The sequence below is a fragment of the Eumetopias jubatus genome, unplaced genomic scaffold (genome assembly GCF_037043125.1).
Source record: "Eumetopias jubatus isolate StellerSeaLion01/CBP00866 unplaced genomic scaffold, mEumJub1_p1.0 scaffold_8, whole genome shotgun sequence".
Classification (NCBI taxonomy): Eukaryota; Metazoa; Chordata; class Mammalia; order Carnivora; family Otariidae; genus Eumetopias; species Eumetopias jubatus.
The window spans coordinates 66,016,978-66,038,071 of record NW_028274814.1 but is presented as its reverse complement, the minus strand read 5'-3'; the positions used below and the strand labels follow the sequence as shown (position 1 = coordinate 66,038,071).

The 21,094-nt window shown below is 38.1% G+C and overlaps 1 protein-coding gene across 1 annotated transcript in view; it reads left to right on the top strand.

The window, feature by feature from the left end:
- The first annotated feature begins 1,200 nt into the window (after positions 1–1,200).
- The window catches only part of IPO8 (importin 8), a 73,749-nt gene continuing 53,855 nt past the window's right edge, over positions 1,201–21,094 (top strand). The window contains exons 1-6 of the mRNA XM_028113228.2: positions 1,201–1,461; positions 6,977–7,058; positions 13,137–13,293; positions 15,963–16,121; positions 17,169–17,325; positions 20,100–20,189. Coding sequence (XP_027969029.1) covers positions 1,378–1,461; positions 6,977–7,058; positions 13,137–13,293; positions 15,963–16,121; positions 17,169–17,325; positions 20,100–20,189 — 729 coding nt within the window. The 5' untranslated portion in view covers positions 1,201–1,377. The remainder of the gene's footprint in view (positions 1,462–6,976; positions 7,059–13,136; positions 13,294–15,962; positions 16,122–17,168; positions 17,326–20,099; positions 20,190–21,094) is intronic.

The window sequence follows — 21,094 nt, the reverse complement described above, 5'->3', positions numbered from 1 at the left end:
AAAAAAAAAAGTTGAATTGGGAGTTTAACAGCAAAGAAGTATGTGTAGTAAGGAATGGGGAGACTAAGGAGAACTAAAAAAGTAATTGAGTTGGAAAACTGGTGAATTATTGAGGGAGAGAGAGATTGGAGGAATAGGTCCTAATTTGAAAAGAGGATATTGGAGTTAAGATTTCAGAGGTCAAGGAGCTTTAGATTATCATGAGGTCCAAAAAAGTGGGTTAATGAAATAGTGTGGAGATGAAAGCACTTACGTTTCCTAAGACCCTGGAGTGCTAAGGAGTTTGAATAATATCTTAAAATTGATGGGAAGTTATCAAGGAAGGGACATGACAGTATTAACCTTTAGGAAACATTACTCAGATGTCAGTGTGGAGAATGGACTAAAGAGGGGGAAAACTGGAAGCAGTAACAGACATTGGCAACCACTAGGCGATTGAATTTATTGGGCCAGATAAGGCCACAGTGAGTGGAAATTGTATAATCCTTCTTGTCTTTCACTACTTTTCTGAGAAGGTACAGACGTCTTTCAGAAACTCTCAGGCACATAGTTTCTTTGTTCTCTTTATTTTCACAATTACTCTGTAAATATTTTTACATTTGTCTCTTCTATCAGATTGTAAGTTCCTTCATAATAACCTGCATCTCAGTCATCTTGTTATAATGTGGTACCTAAATATCTCAGTACTCTGGTCCATAAACGTATGTTTAACAAATGTTGAGGGAATGAATGAATGAATGAATGATGGCTCACATAGATCAAGGGAACCCTGTCCTACTGTGGGCTAGATGATCTTAAGTTCCCAACAAGTCTACCCTGGAACAGGTTCGGTTGTGATGCCCAGTTTCGTACTAACAAAAAGTGCCGTTCCATCTTTATATGCTCAATTAGGAAGTATCTGTTAAGAGACCCCGAGCCCGCTTGTTTCCTCATCTGGGAAGGAGCGGAGGCTGTTTTCCGTAAGGCAGCATGGCGGCCGCCTGCCGGAGCTAGTGCGCGCTTTTCCCTCCCGGGAAGAAGCCAGTTACTGTTTTCCGTACAGCAGCATGGGGGCCGCCTGTGGGAGCAGCCATAACATCACGCCCTGGGGAAGAGGCCGCCGTAAAGGAAGCGCCGCTTCCTCTTCTCACTTCTCCCGCCTCCCACCGGCTGTCGTAAAAGGGTGAATGGAGAGCGAGTTGTGGGGGGTAGAAAGGGAGGACAGGGGGCGCGGAGTCAGAGTGGCGCAGCAAGTGGCTGCAGGTGGCGACGGTGGCGGGGGGTGGGGAGTGAGGTAGTCCAGGGGTCGCGGAGGAGGAGGCTGAGAGGGTCAAAAGAAAAACTAAAGCTGCAGTCTGGCCTACTGGTCCGGGGGCCGCGGAGCCCCCACCCGGGGAGATGGACCTCAACCGGATCATCCAGGCGCTGAAGGGCACCATCGACCCGAAGCTGCGGATTGCAGCTGAGAATGAGCTCAACCAGGTGAGGAGCGGGCCTGCGGCGCCCCCTTGGCGCCCCCCGCGGGCTCGCCCGGCTCTCCTCTGCGCCCCTGATCTCCACCCCAACCGGGGCTCCGGACCCTGGAGCTAGTCTCGGCCCGGCCCGCCCCCCGCCCCGGGGTCCAGTTTAGTGGCACTCCCCGGATCTTTTCTGAACAACTCGCGCACCTGTTGGCCACCTTTGCATCTTTTCGTGTCGTTTTCCTTTCCTAGTGCAGTTTGTTCGGTCCCCTTGATCCGCAGAAAGAGGCTTTGGAAAGCTTTGCTAGTGTTTGCAGGGTGTGATTCCCTAAGTACGCTGATTTAGGGACGAGGGTGGGAAAATTCACTTAAAATTCAAATCTGAGTTCAGCTTTTCTCCAGACCCAGCCTTTTTTAAGTGTTGCGGTGGGAAACCCTGCCCATCGCCTGCTTCTGTGGGGTTGGCAGGACTCTTTTGACACTGATTGGCAGAGTTGTGTTGGAGCGCTGGGAAGTGCTGCCGGGAGAGTGCAGGGGAGGCAGTTTTCATCGTGGTACTATTTTATAAAAGATACGTCAAGTAATATGCGTTTGGAGGGATTTCTTATAAGCGCTAAAATGTGTAAGACTTTCTTTTATCTTCCATCGTGTGTTCTTCTTACTGGCCCTGACCTTGTTCCAGCGTTACCACCGGCATTTTGAAATTGTAGTGATCCCAAAATTTAGCTCATGTTTTCCCTCCTCACCTGTAAGAATGAATGATAGACCTCTTACTAAAAAGTACGAATTAAGGTCTACTCCCCAGGGTAGAGTGACAGCTGGTTGAGGTTGGGGCAATCCTTAAAATATAAAGGAATATACCTAAATTAGTGGTTTTCAAAGTGTTGCCCAGGATGAGCAGCATCTACATCACCTGGGAACTTGGAAATGGAAATTATTGGGCCTCGCATTTAGAGACTCTGAAACTCTGGGGGTGGGTCCCAATTATGTTTTAATTAGCTAGCTAGATGATTCTGTGCTTCCTGAAGTGTGAGAACAGTTGTTTTAAGTAAAAGTTTCTGTGGGAGTTCACTAAGGTTTTCCCTAGTTGGAGTTGACTTTAAAGTGCAGCTGTGCATTTTAAATCTTTGAAATCCAGTGGGAAATCTGGATGGTGTTTGGAGTTAAGTGTGAATCAGGATCCCCAAGAGATAAAGGGAGAGTGAAAACACTGGAGAGAAGGTTGAATTAAACTGAAGCCTAAAGAGAATGTGTTGTTACCTCAAAAAGAAAAGGACTCTTACTCAGAATAGGGGAAAATTAAAGTCAGTACCTGTCCCAGGCTTTGCAGAGCAGAGGTACTATATGGTGATTGGCTAGAAGAATAGTAGTAATCCAGGGGTTGGTTAGAAGGAACAAAGCAAGAGCTGAACTTGCATCTATTAGTATGAACAGGGGAGTTGGCCTGTTTGTGACCCCCTTCTCTTTACAATGAGGCCAGATGTTATTTTGATAGTGTCAGTAGGGATATCTTTGATATCATGTTATACCTTCCTGCCTCTGTTAGCCTATCCTTGCTTTGTTTCTGATTCATCAGTGTGTAAGTGCAGTTGACTGTGGAGAAGGGGAAAGGTTGGTGGGGAAGCCTGCAGAACTAGAAGAGACACTTGGGACCCAATTCTATATTTTTCTTCATAGTATTTCAGTTCAAACCCATTTCATCCTCACTCTGCCCTGCCCCATATCCACCCATTTCATCACAGACCATAATTACCTCTGCAACTTCTAAAAGTAGCTTATTGCTATGCCACTCATTGAACACTTATATTTTGTATAATGCTTTGTGTTGTAATATGCTCTAAGTATTTTTTTTAAATTGTCTGTAAGTAGAAGACAAGTATAAAGTCACATAACTGTATAGTAAAATACGGCTATAATGTTGGGTTTTGTATGCTTATTCTTTACCACCACTGTAATATCCTGCTTTGTTGGACAAATGGGTGGGTAATCTACCATAAGTGATTAGGGTCCAGCTAGTTTATTTTAGTCTAGGTCCCCTCTCAGCAAATATGCTCTGCGTGGGAAGTGGGGGCAGCTTCTGCAGTGTACTGATGATTTACCAATTGCCTTGTAGAAGAGTAGGCAGTTTCAAAACATAACAGCCTCTGTTCTGAAGGATAAATTCTTGTTTGGAGCTGTATTTTTCTCTAGCCAACATATTTCTGTTACCAGTGATTGGTTCCTTGATTGCTCTGTGTGATATTGTTTCTATGGGAAAATGCATTTTCATTTTTTCTTTTTCTTTTTTTAAAAAAGATTTATTTATTTGAGAGAGAGATAGAGAGCTTGTGAGCATGGGGAGGGGCAGAGGGAGAGAGAGAGAAACTTGAGTGGACTGCACTGAGCCTGGAGCCCGACATTGGGCTCGATCTCATGACCCTGAGATCGCAAGCTGAGCCGAAACCAAGAGTTGGATGCTTAACCAACTGAGCCACCCAGGGGTCCCCAGAGAACGCATTTTCAGTTTTATCTCAGGGTATTAAGAATGCATCCTGTGCACATTCCTCCTTGTCTGTATGCCCAGCAGTCCCTTTAGCACCTGCAAAGGGAAGTAGGAATGGGTAGCTATCTTGCTCCAGTAACTCATCCACAAAGATATCTTCTTTTAATAAAGCATTCTCCACATGGCCTCAATAGGGAAATAAAAATAATTACTTTCATTGCCGAGCTTTGGAATCTCTGCTTTTCCATGCATCTGTCTATATCATTTTTATTGCCCTTTAAGCAAGTTTGCTTATATGAATAACATATTTATTGAGTTCTAATGCAGACACTAATCCAAGGCTCTGCTTTCACAGAGCTTGCATTCTAGTGGGGAATAGAGACAAGTAAATAATATCAGGTCATAAGTGCAATAGATAGTAAAGTCTTGGAGAGACAGCGTTGGAGTGTATAAATGGGGTGGTCATTCTCTGAAGAATGACATTGAGCAGAGACCTAGATGTTGTGAAGGAGTGAACCAGGTGAAGAACTGGGAGAGAAACAGAGGGAAGAACAAGTCCAATAAAGGCCTTCAACTTGGCATGTTGGAGTACTAGAAAAGGTAATGTAGTGGGAGCAGTGAGGCAGAGAATGGGAGACAGCAGGTCTTTGCTTTAAAATGAGTTCTCGTCAAATGCAGAATTATGCTAAGTAAACTTTATTTTCAGAAAACTTCACAGATAGAAAGTAAATATCGAGAAATGTCTTTTTTTTTCTTAGAAACTTGAACCCCAAGTTAGAAAAGAAATTGGGTTAAATACTTGTGTGGAAAGTAGTATGAGACTTTATCTGAATTTACTCCTGGATGTTTTAGCTGGCCAAATTAACATAGTTTGAATCAAGGCTGAAAGGAGAAGACAAAAAGTTGCACAAGGTCATTGAAATGGCAGGCAGTTGCAAAAAGAGGAGTTCCAATATGTGTACAAAGGCAACAGTGTTGAAATGAAAGTAGTCTCCACAATAACTGCTTTAAAATAGGTACCATTAATCTAAGTGTACAGGTTATTTTGTACTTATGTGCAATAAGTATCTAAACTATAGAGATTAGAACTAAACTATGGATGCTTTAGTCTGTGATTCACTACAGGATCTTTCTGTATCTCAAATGTTACAAACATGAGTTATTTTATAATTACACATAGAAGGTTAGAAGATTGGGCTAAATCTGTATTAATTTTGACTCCTGTAAACTGCTGTTAAAAGAAATCTGTTTTCTTAAAAATTACTTTAAAATGGTAGTTTCAATTATAAATAAAAAATTTATATACAACAGATTTAAGATTCTGAGCTTTATACAGGATGAAAACAAGAACAATTATAAGATAATTAAAAAATTTTTTTTAAGATTTTATTTATTTGACAGAAACACAGCGAGAGAGGGAACACGAGTAGGGGGAATGGGAGAGGGAGAAGCAGGCTTCCTGCTGAGCAGGGAATCTGATGCGGGGCTTGATCCCAGGACCCTGGGACCATGACCTGAGCCAAAGGCAGATGCTCAACGACTGAGCCACCCAGGCATCTCAATAATTCAAAATTTTATAGAAAGATTTGGAAAGCAAAATATTCTTGGATGGAAAAGATCGACATTTTTAAGATACCATTTTTCTCCAGATTTTTTAGTCAAACATTTATCTTATTAATGCTATTATGAATAAATGAGTAGGAAAGGTGATAAATTAAAAAGTTGAGTGGTATACATAAACCTAGTGGTATGTTGAAAAGGATGCCACTTGTAGGTCCCCGCTTCTGGGAGAAGGGAAGCTGAACATTTCCTCTTTATCACTGTCGGTTTTAGCCTTACTGAGAATTTATGAGTCTTTTCTGGGAATGTCAGCGGGTAAGGCCAAGTATAAGCTCTGGGAATGTGGCAGAACGGTAACCTGGTCCAGGTACTAGACATTTAGAGGGAGTATTATCAGAAGGAACCGGCTGCTCTGTATTTTTTTTTTTTTTTTAATTCTAAAATCAGCATGTCCAAACTCAGGAGTAGGTCAAAGTAGAACTTGTGTGTGTGGGGGGAGTGACCCAGGCAGCAGGCACGTCAGCACAGGCTCATTTGGGTGTCAGGTTTAAAAGATGCTCCACTGGGCGCCTGGCTGACTCAGTTGGTTAAGCGTCTGCCTTTGGCTCAGGTCATGATCCCAGGGTCCCGGGATCCAGCCCTGAGTTGGGCTCCTTGCTCAGCAGGGAGCCTGCTTCTTCTGCCTGCCGCTCCCCCTGCTTATGCTCTCTCTCTCTCTGACAAATAAATAAATAAAATCTTAAAAATAAAATAAAGAGTGCTCCACCAACAGAGGGCAGCTGGTGATGACAACTGTCAACACTGTCTTGTGAGGCACATTGTTCCAACCTGGACTGGTTCTTCTCCATAGCTCATGCACAGATAATTCACATTATCTTGTCTGTTTTCCAATGTTGGATCTGCTGTTTTCTGTAGCCCATGTTTTCCATGTTTCTGTTTGTCAAAAATACCATAAGCAAAATTAAAGTACAAATAAGCTGGGGAGAAACACTTGCAATGTATAGGTCCAATAAAAGGTTAAGATTTTAAATTCATAAATAGCTCTTAGGATTTATTAAGAATGAAACAAATATTCTGTTCCAAAAAGGATAAAGGGAATAAGAAATTTGTAGAAGAAAACAAATAGCCAACAGGAAGGATAAATTTTAACTTAGCAGAAATGTAATTTAAAATATGAGTCAATTTTGAAGGAATGATAATGCTAAACCTTGTGTTGGATAAGTAGGTATATATTACTTTTGGGAGTGTAAATTGCTACACTTTCTGGAGAGCATTTTGACAATATAAGTTAAAAAACAAAAATATTCATACCCCTTTATTCATCAGTTTATTCCAATTTTGATTTGAAGTATTTCAGTAATCTTATTTTTGCCTTGGAGAATTTCTCTCACTTTAAAACTTTTCCTTTTATTTGGATAGTAATGTATTCCATAACAGTGCTAACAGTTACTCATTTATATTGGCCTATTTTATAAATATTTCTTTGTAATTTCAGTCCTACAAGATTATCAATTTTGCCCCCAGTTTACTTCGGATTATAGTGTCTGACCATGTGGAATTCCCAGTACGCCAGGCAGGTGAGTAGGTTTTTCATCCTTTGTAAAATTATTTATTTCTGTGATTTCTTTAAAAAATAGGAAGCACACATAAAGTATTTCTAATGGCTTAAAAACTCACTTTCTTTTTCCCTGGAAATTTAGAGGTGATACTGAGCTCTTACATCTTCCCTAGCTTTTCCTCTCTTTCTCTCCTTTTCACGTACCGATTCCTTGCCTCTGTAACTTTGCCGTTTCCCCCTTAGCTTTCACAATTTCAATGGCTTAATCTCCCTAATTCTTTATGATTCCTGGTGGCCCACCCTTTGTGTCCATAGTTGAAGGCCGTGATTTTATGTATGTGGGTTTGAGCTCCATTCATAAGTCAGATCATGGAGGTAATATGTGCACAGATGTTCCTAAACACATGTTTGGGGAACAGGACTTTTATTTTAAACATGAGACTTACTTTCAAGTCTGTGGAACCTTATGGTAGTTCCATGATGTTGTGCCTTCCTCTTTTTGCCTTTTTAATGAGCTGGTCATTAGAGCCCAGAAGGTATAAAATGGAGAAAGTCTTGGAGTGTCATGAGTCTGAAAAGATAGTAATTTCAAGATAAATGGAGTAAAATGACAAATGCTAATTTAAAAAGTAGATATTTAAAAAAATTTTTTATTAGGTGACTTGATTTATATTCATTATAAATAATTTGGGCAATACAGAAAAATACAAAGATGAAAGTAAAAAAATTTACCCAATATTCATTGCTCAGAAATGGCCATCTTTAACATTCGGCGAACATTAGTCTTTACAGGTTCAGGTAGAAGGAGAGATCAACAGTTTTATACAGATAGGATTATACTCTATATGTTGATAAAAGTATTTAATTCTCCTTGAACATAAAAAGAAAAGGTAAGGAATCATTAGCTTTGGGAAAATACTTGTAGCAATATGTATGATTCCCTTTGTTAAGAAAAACTTATGGAAAAACCTACATGTTGCAATTATTTGTTATTTTAATAAGGTTTATAAGACTTCTTGTTTTTTGAAACCATAACTCTCAGTTGTTTAATCTTTGTTTTATGAAATAGGGCTGTTCTGAAATCACGTTTTGCTAAATGGAACTATTTTATTTATATTTATTTATTTAAGATTTTATTTATTTTTTTTGACAGAGACACAGGGAGAGAGGGAACACAAGCAGGGGGAGTGGGAGAGGGAGAAGCAGGCTTCAAGTGGAGCAGGGAGTCAGATGTGGGGCTCAATCCCAGGACCCTGGGATTATGACCTGAGCAGAAGGCAGATGCTTAACGACTGATCAGTGCCACCCAGGTGCCCCATGGAAACTATTTTAATAATCTGAGTGTTTATAGGGCCATCGTGGAGGTCCTGTGAAGCTTTGGAGAAACAGTATTTTTAAATATTTTTAAAGCAGTTTATTGACTTAATATGTCTTCTTTACACGACATATGAACATTATAAAAACTCATTGGATTGCCCTTAATTACACCCTCAGAGATAGCTGCCATCAACTTTGGTGCAAGGTTCTCCAATTCCTTTTTTTCTATAGATATGATGGTTTTAAAATGTAAAGAAGATGTGGTCCATATATACAATGGAATATTACTCAGCCATCAGAAAGGATGAATACCCAACTTTTGCATCAACATGGATGGGACTGGAGGAGATTATGCTAAGTGAAATAAGTCAAGCAGAGAAAGTCAATTATCATATCGTTTCACTTATTTGTGCAACATAAGGAAGAGCACGGAGGACATTAGGGGAAGGAAGGGAAAAATGAAGGAGGGGAAACCGGCGGGGGAGACGAACCATGAGAGACTATGGACTCTGAGAAACAAACTGAGGGTTTTAGAGGAGAGGGGGGTGGGGGGATGGGTTAGCCCGGTGATGGGTATTAAGGAGGGCATGTACTGCATGGAGCACTGGGTGTTATATGCAAACGATGAATCATGGAACACTACCTCAAAAACTATTGATGTACTGTATGTGACTAGCATAACATAATAAAAAAGATATATATATATTTAAAAAATAGGAAAAAATGTATCAAAAATCTGTTTTTACTCCACATGGTGTTTTATAACTTTTTTTTCCCCATTGAACCATATACCCTTGGGGCGTTGTTCCATATCAGTGTATACGCATATATATGTACTTTATTCTTTATAACAATTGTTCATTATTTCTTTATACAGAACTAGTTTAGTTTATTTAAACAATTTGATATTTATGGATATTTCCTTTATTGTTCTTTTTTGTTGTTGTTGATAGAGGCTAAGCTATAATCAGAATCCTTGGAGGTGCACCTGGGTGCTCAGTTGTTGAGCATCTGCCTTCGGCTCAGGTCATGATCCCAGGGTCCTGGGATCGAGCTCCACATCAGGCTCCCTGCTCAGCGGGAAGCCTGCTTCTCCCTCTCCCACTCCCCCTGCTTGTGTTCCCTCTCTTGCTGTGTTTCTCTTTGTCAAATGAATAAATAAAATCTTCAAAAAAAAAAAATCAGAATCCTTGGACATTTTTCTCTGGATACTTGTAGGCTGTTAATGATATTTAAATTTTGAATTTTGAATCTTCTCACCAAGTTGCTTTTGCTTACTTTTTGTATCATAACTGCAGTAATGCTAGTTTCCTCATATCCTCTATACAACTTTGAATCTTAATAACTTAGATAACTAAGTTTTGATATGAAATGTAAATAGCATTTACAGGCAGTTTTTCTTCATAATTTATGTAGATTTCAAATCTGTTAGTCACAGGACAGAGTTTATCTTGGTTAATTTTTTAATAGGACAGTTTTCTCTCAGAGCATCCATTTTATCATTGAATCTGAAATACACAGTATAAAATTCTACATTATATCTATCCTAAACTTATAAATTTTCTGTCCTATTTAATCTATTATTAAAATACAAAGATGCCCCAAGAACCTTATGGTGACATGCAGACAGGTAATTTATCATTTTATCATGACATTTAAAAAAGAATGATGTGATCTTTGCTTTAAAAAAAAGTCAGCATGCATAAAACTGTAAAAAATTATTCTAATATTAAGTGGAAAGACATAGTTCTGCAGAATATTCAGTTCTTGATTTTTTGGCTTGTGGGCCATCCTAAAATATTCTTGCTACCATCAATCAAGCTCATTAGTGAATGTCCCTTATTACTTTACTGTGAAGAAATAGGAAAAAAAAATGTAATATTTTGATATTGGTAAGCAGAACAAAATAAATTTGGATGTCCTGTTATTTTCCTTTTGAGGTATTAAGAGGCATAATAGCATTATTAATATTATTATGTAATGTACAGAGAAAGGAGCCCATCTTAAATTTAGTATAGTTAGGATTAAGAATCTCTCAGGTGACTTTGTTTCCAGTTTTTTATTCCTTGCCTGTGAGGAGACCCTCTAATATACCTAAACCTAGTTTCAGAAATGTAGTTTCTTTAGTACATTTTGGAGTTGCTATGAGCAGAAAAGTAGTTTGGACTTGAAAGTGGTAGTTGAGGGACACGTGGCTGGCCTAGTCACCAGAGCGTGCGACTCTTGATCTTGGGGTTATAAGTTTGAGCCCCACGTTGGGTGTGGAGATTACTTAAACATAAAACTTTTAAAAAAAGATTAAAAAGTAAATAAAAAAAAGTGGTAGTTGAGGATTGGGTGTTATATTAGACCTGATGAAGTCATTGTTGGTGACTGATGTGGGGACCCTCATTTGAAAAACAGCATGGGTTCTGTTTTCTGTAAGTTGCTTGCTTTTTGTTTTTCTGACTTTTTGTATATATTTCTAAAAGATGGATAGGGAGGGATATAAAAATTCAGCTTATAGCTAAGTTATTCACAAGTTATTCTTTCAGGTTAACCTCAGTGTTCTAGAATACAGAACCTAGAAAAAACTGGAAAGATGCCTCTGATCAGTCCAGAAGCATTACAAGAAACTTTCATTTAAACTCATGTGTCTTAGATGTAGGAAGCTCCTTGGCTCTTACTCAGAATCTACTTAATCTTGTTTTGGATATAATTTACATACGCTATTCGATTTCCTAGCCTTTAACAGATTAATAAGAGAGAGAGGGACTATCAAATTACAATGAAAAATGGAAAAGCTTGGAAACACCAATTCAGAAAGCATAGCATTGTGCTTCATTGAGTTCCTACAGGCATTCTTTCCCCTTTGAGGTTATGGGACTGACTGGCCTGTGTAGTTGTGAGTCTGGATCCATAGGGCTTAAGTGATGATTTGTTGTGCTTGAGAAGGAGAGAACTGTGTGTATGCTTTAGAAAGTTAATTTTAAACTTAAGATGCTTGGAATGGTGGATTTTGCAGAAAAACAAAGTTTAATTATTTCCATGTGACTGGATTAAGATGATATTTGTGTTTTGTTAGCTCTGGCAAATGGTTAGATAGATAACTAATTAAATGATTAAAGGGAGGTCTTTAGATTATTGATAGTTTGAATTATCTTTGGTGCTTTTTCTTCATTATTCTTAGCAATCCATGATTATCCATAAGAGAAATTAATATTCTTATTAACTTATATTAAGTTCAATTTTGTTTTAACTAATTGAGGATTTATTTATTTTTTAAAAAAGATTTTATTTATTTGAGGGAGAGAGTGCATGTGTGTGAGTGCACAGTGGGGAGGGAGAGGGACAAGGAGACTCCTCACTGAGTGCAGAGCCCAATGGGGGGCTCAATCTCAGAACCCTGACTGAGCCACCCAGGTGCCTCTAATTGAGGATTTATTTTTTTTTTAAGAACTTTTGAAACATTTTATTTACTAGAGAGAGAGAGAGTGTGCATAAGTGAGGGTTGCACAGAGGGAGAGGGAGAAGCAGGCTCCTTGCTGAACATGGAGCCCCAGACGGGGCTCCATCCCAGGACCCTGAGACCATGGCCTGAGCCGAAGGGAAGACGCTCAACTGACTGAGCCACCCAGGAGCCCCAAGGATTTATTTTAACATATACAAATTAGTGTGCCTTTTTTGTAGGCCATCTTGTATGGTGCCCAATAATAAAAATTTTTAGTGGTAAAATTAATGGTATTTAATGACTATTATAAATAAGTCCATGATTTTACCATGTCTGTATCTTTGCTCTCTGAAAGTTGCTGTTTGTCAAGTTCATAATTTCATTACATTTCAGTTGTATTATAGCCAATGTAGAACATGTTGGTTTATTTTCTGTGTCATAATGCTTCTGTGAACCAATTTAGTTTTATGTAACATTGGGATGAAGGTGAGGTGGGGGAAGAAGGGAGAGGAGAAACTCAAGGGAAGAAAGTTAAAATGCTTTGCAGATCACATCTCTTCATCCTTACATATCATGTATATATAAGCATATGATGTTATAAGTATTTATATTCACTGTTCAGCTGCGATAGTTAGAAAGCTTCACCTTCCCTATCAAAACCCTATCTGAAGTATGTCAGCTTGTTTCTTTCGGAACCCTTTGGCTGACTGTTGGAGATGGGTAAACAGAATAGGAACAACATTATGTATTTTGATAGAAATAAACAGGTAAGAAATTTCCTGAGATTTTACAAAGATATTTAAAGGTTGATGTCTTTTTCCCTATTCTTACATTTACAAGGGGTAAATATTTCAGAAGGGTAAGGCAGAAATTAGCGATATTTCAAATATGGTGGTACAGAATGGTGGCCAGTGAAAGAAAATAAACAAGAAAAGCAGTATTACATGAAGGATGGTGCAATTTCACCTGTTGTGGACTCAGCTTTAGGCCTTAGGAGCAGTATAATCTTTATGCTATCAAAATGCAGTTAGTAGAGTTTCATTTAGACTACCTTATATTTAGTCTAAGGTTATATACTTGCTTCCTGGATCATTTTTTCTGTCCTGTAAACTCTGAAGCTTGATTTAATGAAATGTTTTCTGCTTAGATTTGCTTTATTAGCTAAAGGGAAAGTTTAAATTCTTATACATTTTCCTTTCCCCAGTTGGCTATTTATAATTGTAAGATTTTTCCATTTTTGCTGAGTATCATGTTTAGCAGTGAAGGGCTTTAGCCTTTGATGCTCTGTAAAGCTGAATTAAAGCCATCTTTTCAATACTGCTACATTAGCATTTTTTTTCTCTACCTTAGCTGCCATTTACTTGAAGAACATGGTGACACAGTATTGGCCTGACCGAGAACCTCCACCGGGAGAAGCAGTATTTCCATTCAACATTCATGAAAATGATCGTCAGCAAATACGTGATAACATTGTGGAAGGAATAATTCGGTCTCCAGATTTAGTGAGGTACATTATACTATATATGATTAGTAGGAAGCACAAAATGTTTGGATGGGAGAGGTTGTATTTAATCATCAGCCTCAAGTTTGTATTGCTGAAGAGGTAAAGTAATGAAGGTAGGCACTCAAAAATATTGTTTTGCTTATTTGTCTTTGTATTTGTAATTCTTTGCCTCAGAATATTTTGGAAAAGATTTAGTTGCCATAAGTTGCCAATAAAGACTTAAGGCAAAAATCAAACTTAACTAAAATTATATAAATCCCTTCTATATAAATAACCTGTATTCTTAGTTATGATCTCTTTACTTTTTACCAACTGCTTTTTTCCCCCCAGTACAGGGAAATTGACTCCTGGCAGTTTTAACCTACCACTTTTCTTTATACTTTACCTATCTTTTCATTCATTTTTTTATGAACTGAGTATCTTTTTCTTTGAAGAAGACAGGATAGAGTAGGGATAAGCTAGAAGACTGGCCCTCGTTTTTAAAATTCAGGTTAGATGCTGAAGAACAGCACTGTCCAATAGACCTTTCTGTGATGACGGAGATCTTCTGCATCCATCCTGTCCAGTGTTTAGCCACGTGACATACATGGCTATTGAGTACCTGGAATGTGGCTACTGAAACTGAGGAACCGAATTTTTAATCTAATATTGGTTAAAGTGTGACATAACACTAGCGGCTTCCCCCCTTGCACTGCAGAGCTGCAGAATCATAAACAGTTTGCAGTTTTATTTTTTTATTTTATTTTATTCTTTAAAGATTTTAGTTATTTGACAGAGAGAGAGAGAGACAGCGAGAGAGGGAACACAAGCAGGGGGAGTGGGAGAGGGAGAAGCAGGCTTCCCGCTGAGCCAGGAGCCCGATGCCGGGCTCAATCCCAGGACCCTGGGACCATGACCTGAGCTGAAGGCAGACGCTTAATGACTGAACCACCCGAGAGCCCCAACAGTTTGCAGTTTTAAAATAGGAAACACAGATTCTTTTCCATGTGAGCTAGTAATTAGATTTCTGTTGAAAACGGAGGAGGGAAAGAGGTGAAACTGAGGTAGGGGAATGAAATTGTTTACCATCAAGAGATGACATATAACTTTATCCCCGAGTGTCTAATGTACATTATGTCATAAGCAGTAGGAATAGGGAATAAAGTGTGAGGGGAACAGCGAGGAAGGAGAACAAACATTGAACTCCTCTTCGTTCAGTTCCCTTGTTAGTTAAGAGGAGAAAGGCCGTGTCCTGATGAAAGAAAATCCCTGTTGGTCTCGGTGGGTGCCCACGTGCCAGCCTGGCAGTGGCTCCCCTCTGACACCATCGTGTGTCTGAGTCTTGTCCGAGTCTTCACACTTTCAGTTCTCTCTGAATCTTGTGATGCTCCTACAGTAACGTATGGAAGGATGGCTGCTCATAGCCATCCCTTTGCTTGCTTGCAATAAGAAGGGATTGGGAGGTCTCTTGAAGATGAAATCTGAAAAAAAATGAGAAGTTTCAGTTTTATTGCACACAGATAGGACGGATTTATTGTTCAGGAACAACTGCTGGTGGTACAAGAGGAGACTTTTATCTTTATCATGAGACAGTTGCTTCTTGTATGTCCTGAAGGCTTAATCGTAATCAGTCTTGAAGAACTATTCTCAAAGTTCATTTAAGAGTATGGCCAAGGAAATTTTTCCAAATGGATTTGGTAACAGAAAGAAAAGGCATTATTTTGTGTGTTTCATTTCAGCGAATGCAAGTTATTAGCCAACTGAACACACACTTTTTTTTTTTTTTGGCATTATGGAATCCTGATTTAGCCAGGTTCACTTTCTGACCATTTGCAAACAACCATATAAGGACATATTGACAGTTTGTGGAAGAGAAATTTTTTTCCTCATTTTTTTTTTCCCCAATCCCAATTATAGTAGGGATCCCATTGAGGAAATGGTTACTGACATAAATGTTATGAGATCACATCTTTTATTAACTTTGTGGTTTTATTAAAGAGAAGTCTCTCTGTTTTAGGTCTTTCTTATTGCTTTTTTTCTTTATTTCTTTACAAATAACTTAGCTTTCCTCTTCAAGAATTGCCAGCTAATACTTGTTTCTTATTCTAAAAGACAAACATTACTGTCTTAGGAAACTTTGATAGGAGCAACATACTGTGTTGGCTATTTACTGATAATGGTTGGCTCAAGCTCACAGAGATGCTTCCCACTGTTATATCAGCCTCTGTTTTACCTACTTTGACTATTCTTAGGCTAAGTTTTTCCAGTTGAAATGACACAATACTTTGTTTTGTTTTGTTTCCCTCTTAGGAAATGATAACTAAAATACAAAAGGTAACAATGTGGGAAATTTTGCAGCTCAGTGGTGTCTTCATTCTTTTTTCTTTTGGAGAAATTTTAAATGAATTTTTATCTTTAAATTCTTTTTTCCCTCCAAAGCTGTATTTAGGATAATCCCGTTTCAAAGTTTTCATTCATTATAGGAAATTACCCATTCTGTTTATTTTCAGTAAGTGGAGCTACTGAGGAGGTTTTTCTTTATAGGACTGTTCTTTTTTTCCCCTGCCCGAGATATGTAACTATATAATACAGGTAAATAGAGGCTAGAGTGCTTTTGTGTAAATATTAGAGGTGTTTGAAATCTGATATTTATAACCACTTAGATTTTGGACTTTTTTCCCCCCACCTTACAGAGTCCAGTTAACAATGTGTCTCCGTGCCATCATTAAATATGATTTCCCTGGTCACTGGCCAGCAGTAGTCGACAAGATAGACTATTACTTGCAATCACAGGGCAGTGGAAGCTGGCTTGGCAGTTTATTATGTCTGTATCAACTGGTGAAGACATATGAGTAAGTTGATTTCTACTGGCTGAAGATACCAGCCTTGTGTTACTTAGAAAGAATTAAATTGCATAGAGAGGTCTGCTGTATTAGTGTTCTACAAAATCAGGTTAGTTTGGGAAATATTGGGTTAAGCACAGTCAAATATGTTTATTTACTACAGTTATTCAGAGAACCTTTAATCTGCTAAAGTACGTTGCTAATCTCTAAGGCAGTGATAAGATATGCAGTGTTTCTTGAATTTATTTGCCAGTTTCAGAGGCCCATTTATTAACAGCTTTCCTTGGAAACTCATGTAGAGGTACCTTAATATTTAAGTTCTTCAAGTGAGCACATTATTAAGTAAACCAAACATTTAACTCCTTGGATGCAGGATGGAAAATGTTAAAGTTTCCTTGCTAGCAACGTTCTTTTCCATGAAAGTTGCTCGGGAGATAGGAGGCTAGTGAGCGTCACATTTAATAGCATTGCTTTCTGGTTTCTAGGAGGGTTGCTCCTTATGCATGCAGAGTCCTGTAGTTTTCCTTTTAAAAAACTAGTTCAGACTCTGTAGAGTTTTTAGAAGATACTTGAGACTTGGAGCAATTGAAGTAATCTAAGAGCACCTAAGTTTGCAAACTATTTTTAACATTTCAATTTAGCATATTATAAGAAGAAATTTTTTCCCTACATTATTTGTTATATGATAGGAATGTCTATTTAAACAAGCATATCAACTTGTGTTTTATAGGAAGAATTGTGGTGTGATGAAAATTAATTTAAGTAGTAGAAAAAATCACTTAGGAAATTTGCAAACTAGTCTAGAATTCTTTGAAATCAATTTAACCCTTTCTAGAAAGATTTTAGATTTCTCTGCCTAAAAGAGGGATGTGCTCTTTCAGAGTTTCTTTCAAGTTTATTCTGACAATCCAAACAGAAAATGTAAGCCACTGTTTTTGGAATGTTTTTATTTCGTTAGCTATATCTAGTTTAAAAAAATATTTTTTCATTCATTATTTATAGTTCTTCTGTAGGGGGAGAAATTATTTTTTTCTCTTTTTGTCTTTGCTCATGTAGATATAAGAAAGCAGAGGAAAGAGAGCCTCTTATAGCAGCAATGCAAATATTTCTGCCTCGTATTCAGCAACAAATCATGCAGCTCCTTCCTGATTCCTCACATTATTCTGTTTTACTACAAAAGCAGATTCTGAAAATCTTTTATGCACTTGTTCAGGTAAGTTTCTGTTGCAGAAGATAAATATGGGACCTTGTATTTCTGCCTGATATATGGAAAGTGCTTAATATATGCAAGTTATTGTTAAAAATTATTATATAGGCTCACATGTATTTCTTTAAAAAAAATCCTATGGGGGGAAAAATCCTATGGCAGAACAGGCTCACAGAAATCTACTTTATTGTCCAAATTTATCTTAGTGGCAGAGCTGAGATTCACTGACTGTGCCTTTCACTCCAGTGTCTGAAGTGCTGGATGAGGAGAACCAGAGTAATTAACTGCCTGAGATTACCTGACTAATCTGTCAGCAGCGTTCTGCCTGTTGATAAGTTAGGATTATAGGAGAAGGGGAAGGAAAAGAAGAGGGTTCCTCTTGTACTGGGAAATCATACTGATGAGTTTCTTTGTAATTTGACCCAATTTATTAAGCCAACAAAGATTTAGTGCCTTACTTTCCTTCATTTAAAATACTTCCTTTTTCTGGGCACCTGGGTGGCTCAGTTGTTAAGCGTCTGCCTTCGGCTCAGGTCATGATCCCAGGGTCCTGGGGTCGAGCCCCGCATCGGGCTCCCTGCTCCGCGGGAAGCCTGCTTCTCCCTCTCCCACTCCCCCTGCTTGTGTTCCCTCTCTCGCTGTTTCTCTCTCTGTTGAAAAATAAGTAAAATCTTAAAAAAAACCAAAAACTTCCTTTTTATTATCTGAAAGCTATAAAGAATATTAATATGAGAGTCTAAACAATAATTAGAAGAGGATAGAGATGGAATGTTTTAAATATAAAAGTATTTAAAATGTAATCCTTGAAAGATTTGGATAAATTATTTAGATCTGGGTGGAGGAAGAATAATTGTTGTCAGTCTGTAAAGTGTTTGATGATGAATGAGTCAGACCTCTGTTACATGCTTTTTTATTAGATCAGTCATGCGAGAGGTTAGTGTTGTCAAGCTAGAGAGCCAAGACGTTGGATTTGTTCTCGGCTTCATGTCCCTTAGGTACTTTTGTAGTGTTTCAGAATATTTCACTTCAATAAAGATTTATATTTTTAGACTCCTCTTTTAAACTTTTTTTTTTTAAAGATTTGTTTATTTTAGAGAGAGGGAGACAGTGAGAGAGAGTTGGGGGGGGAGGAGCAGGAGGGAGAGGGAGAGAGAGAATCTCAAGCAGGCTCTGCACTCAGCATGGAGTCCGATGCGAGGCTTGATCTCACCACCCTCACCACCCTGAGATCAAGACCTGAGTTGAAACCAGGAGTAAGACGCTCAACTGACTGTATCACCCAGGCGCCTCATCTTTCAAACTTTTAATAGAGGATGGTCTGAGGTAATTTTTTTTTCCTTTCAGGTTAGCAGGGAGAGGGAAGGGCCTCTCCCCCTGCTCATGCTCTCTCTCTCTCTGTATCTCTGTGTCTCAAATGAATAAATAAAATCTTTAAAAAAAAAAAAGCGGGACACAATTGACTTTGTCTAAGTAGCATTTCTTAAATGTTTATTGTGTGCAGGGCACATAGATGTTCCATACATACTTCAGAATTCAGTTTGTCCAGAAGTGAACTCCTCGTCACTCACCCACTAACCCAGAATCTGTCCCTCCTCTGCTCCCCATCTCAAGCCCCAGCAGCTCCCCATTGCACTGAAACTGGGAACTTCTCAACACAGCCTACAGCCCTCATCTCTCTATCTCATCCTTTACCATTCTTACCTGTCTACTTCATGCTCCGGCCGTACTGGAATTCCTTCAGCTCCATGAATAGCTCATACCCTCTCTCTTTCTGAGCCTCTGAGGTTCTGTCTGGAGCACTCTTGTCCTTTATGGCTGGCCAATTCATGCTCTTTCTCCAGGTCTCAGCTTGTGTGTAACTTCTAGAAAGATGTCCCTGATACCACCAGCCTGGATGAGGTGATCCCCTTATGTGTGCCTTTAACAATATTGTACTGTTTTTGTCTGTGTTGTATATCATACCATATTGTAATTCCTTGTCCATATATGTGTTTTCCCCATAGTGTGTAAGCTTTGTGAGGACAGAGACTGTGCCTCTTACTTGTCATTATGTCCTTAGCATGTAGCAGGTTTTGAAATGAATGGACGCAGAGGCACTGTGTCTTACAGGAGTGGAACTCATGGTGTAACAGGGGAGACCCACAGTGATAACCGTAGTTGTGGTGTGATGCTGCAGTGTAGAGAAAGTAACTGAAGAATATGTTTATGAGGTAAAGATTTTCATTAAAGTGGTTAAAATGAGTTCTCACTATAAAAAAAGGGTAATTATAGGAGGTGTTGACCTTATTTTAGTAATCATTTCACTGTATATACGTGTGTGTGTGTGTGTGTGTGTGTGTATCAGATTATCACATTGCATATCTTCTGCTCACACAATGTTACATGTCAATGGTATCTCAATAAAGCTGGGGAAAAAGTGGTTACAGTGAAAAGCTTGACACACAAAGGGGTAAATGGTAAAAATCACTTCTCTAGAATCTCATGCTGAATAAATGACACTTTACTGTATTAAAGTTTTTTTTATTTAAACAAGTAGCCCAGAGAAAACAGTTCATGGCATGCATATTTCACATATCCCTGGATTTTCAAAATTTTAATTTATTTGCGTATGTTTATAGATCTATTTTAAGTTAAATTTTAGGTTAAGCCATATGAGATTACTATTTTCATGGTCAAATGTTAGCCATTTCATATATTTGAACCTTTGAATATAGATGAAATTGCTGGCTTTTTTGGAGGGGAGGTATTATTGTTTGATGATGATGTTCTTCTGTTTTCAGTATGCATTGCCTCTTCAACTAGTGAATAACCAAACCATGACTGCGTGGATGGAGATCTTTCGAACTATTATTGACAGGACGGTTCCTCCTGTAAGAAAGGGCTTCTTGTTGAGAAAAATTGGGAAAACTCATGTTTGGGATATTTATGGTAGACTGATTGATTATCCTGGCTTGCTGTTTGGAAAAAAATTACTGTTGTAATAAAAATAGTAATATCTACTCATTTTTATAAAGTTTAGATAAGCAAAATTAATAAAATAACTATAATCTCACTAAAGATGATAAAAACCATTTTTAAAACTTGGTATTTATTCTTTTGGCCTTTTTTTCCCCCTGGGTCTATATATGGCCACATTTTATTTATAAAAATTTATATATTAAATATAAAAATATTTAGGTCCTGTTTTGAAATTTTCACTCAAAATCTCATAAATATTTTTTATGATTATGAATGTTTTTAAACTGTCGTTTTTATGGAGTGTTTCATTTGCTGGACATTTAGGTGGCTTTAGGGTATTAGTGTAACTATAAGGATGTAGTTAAATATTTATGCACATACATGATTATTTTCTTTGGATAAACTTCTAGAAGTGTTTAGGGCTTTGACAAGTCTTGTAAAGTGCTCTCTAGAAACATTGCCCTGGCTTATACTTTAATAAATAGGGACTTGTTCTTAAGTTTGCCAGTTTGGTAGGTGAAAGATGGTGTCTCATTTTTATCTGTAATAACAATGATGCTGTATGTCACTTACCAGATTAACTCAATAATTAGTCAAAATAACTAAATTAAAGTACATATTTTTAAATTTAAGCTTGTCTTCAAATGTGCGGTATTCTTTCTTTTATCCGTACATTGGGACAAATTATACTGAGGTTTACTTTATATACAAAATGCACAGAACTTAGAGAACAGATCAGTGAATTTTGACAAACGTACACCCATGTTACTATTATTCAGATCAAGATATAAAACCTTTCTGTTATCCCAGAGTTTCC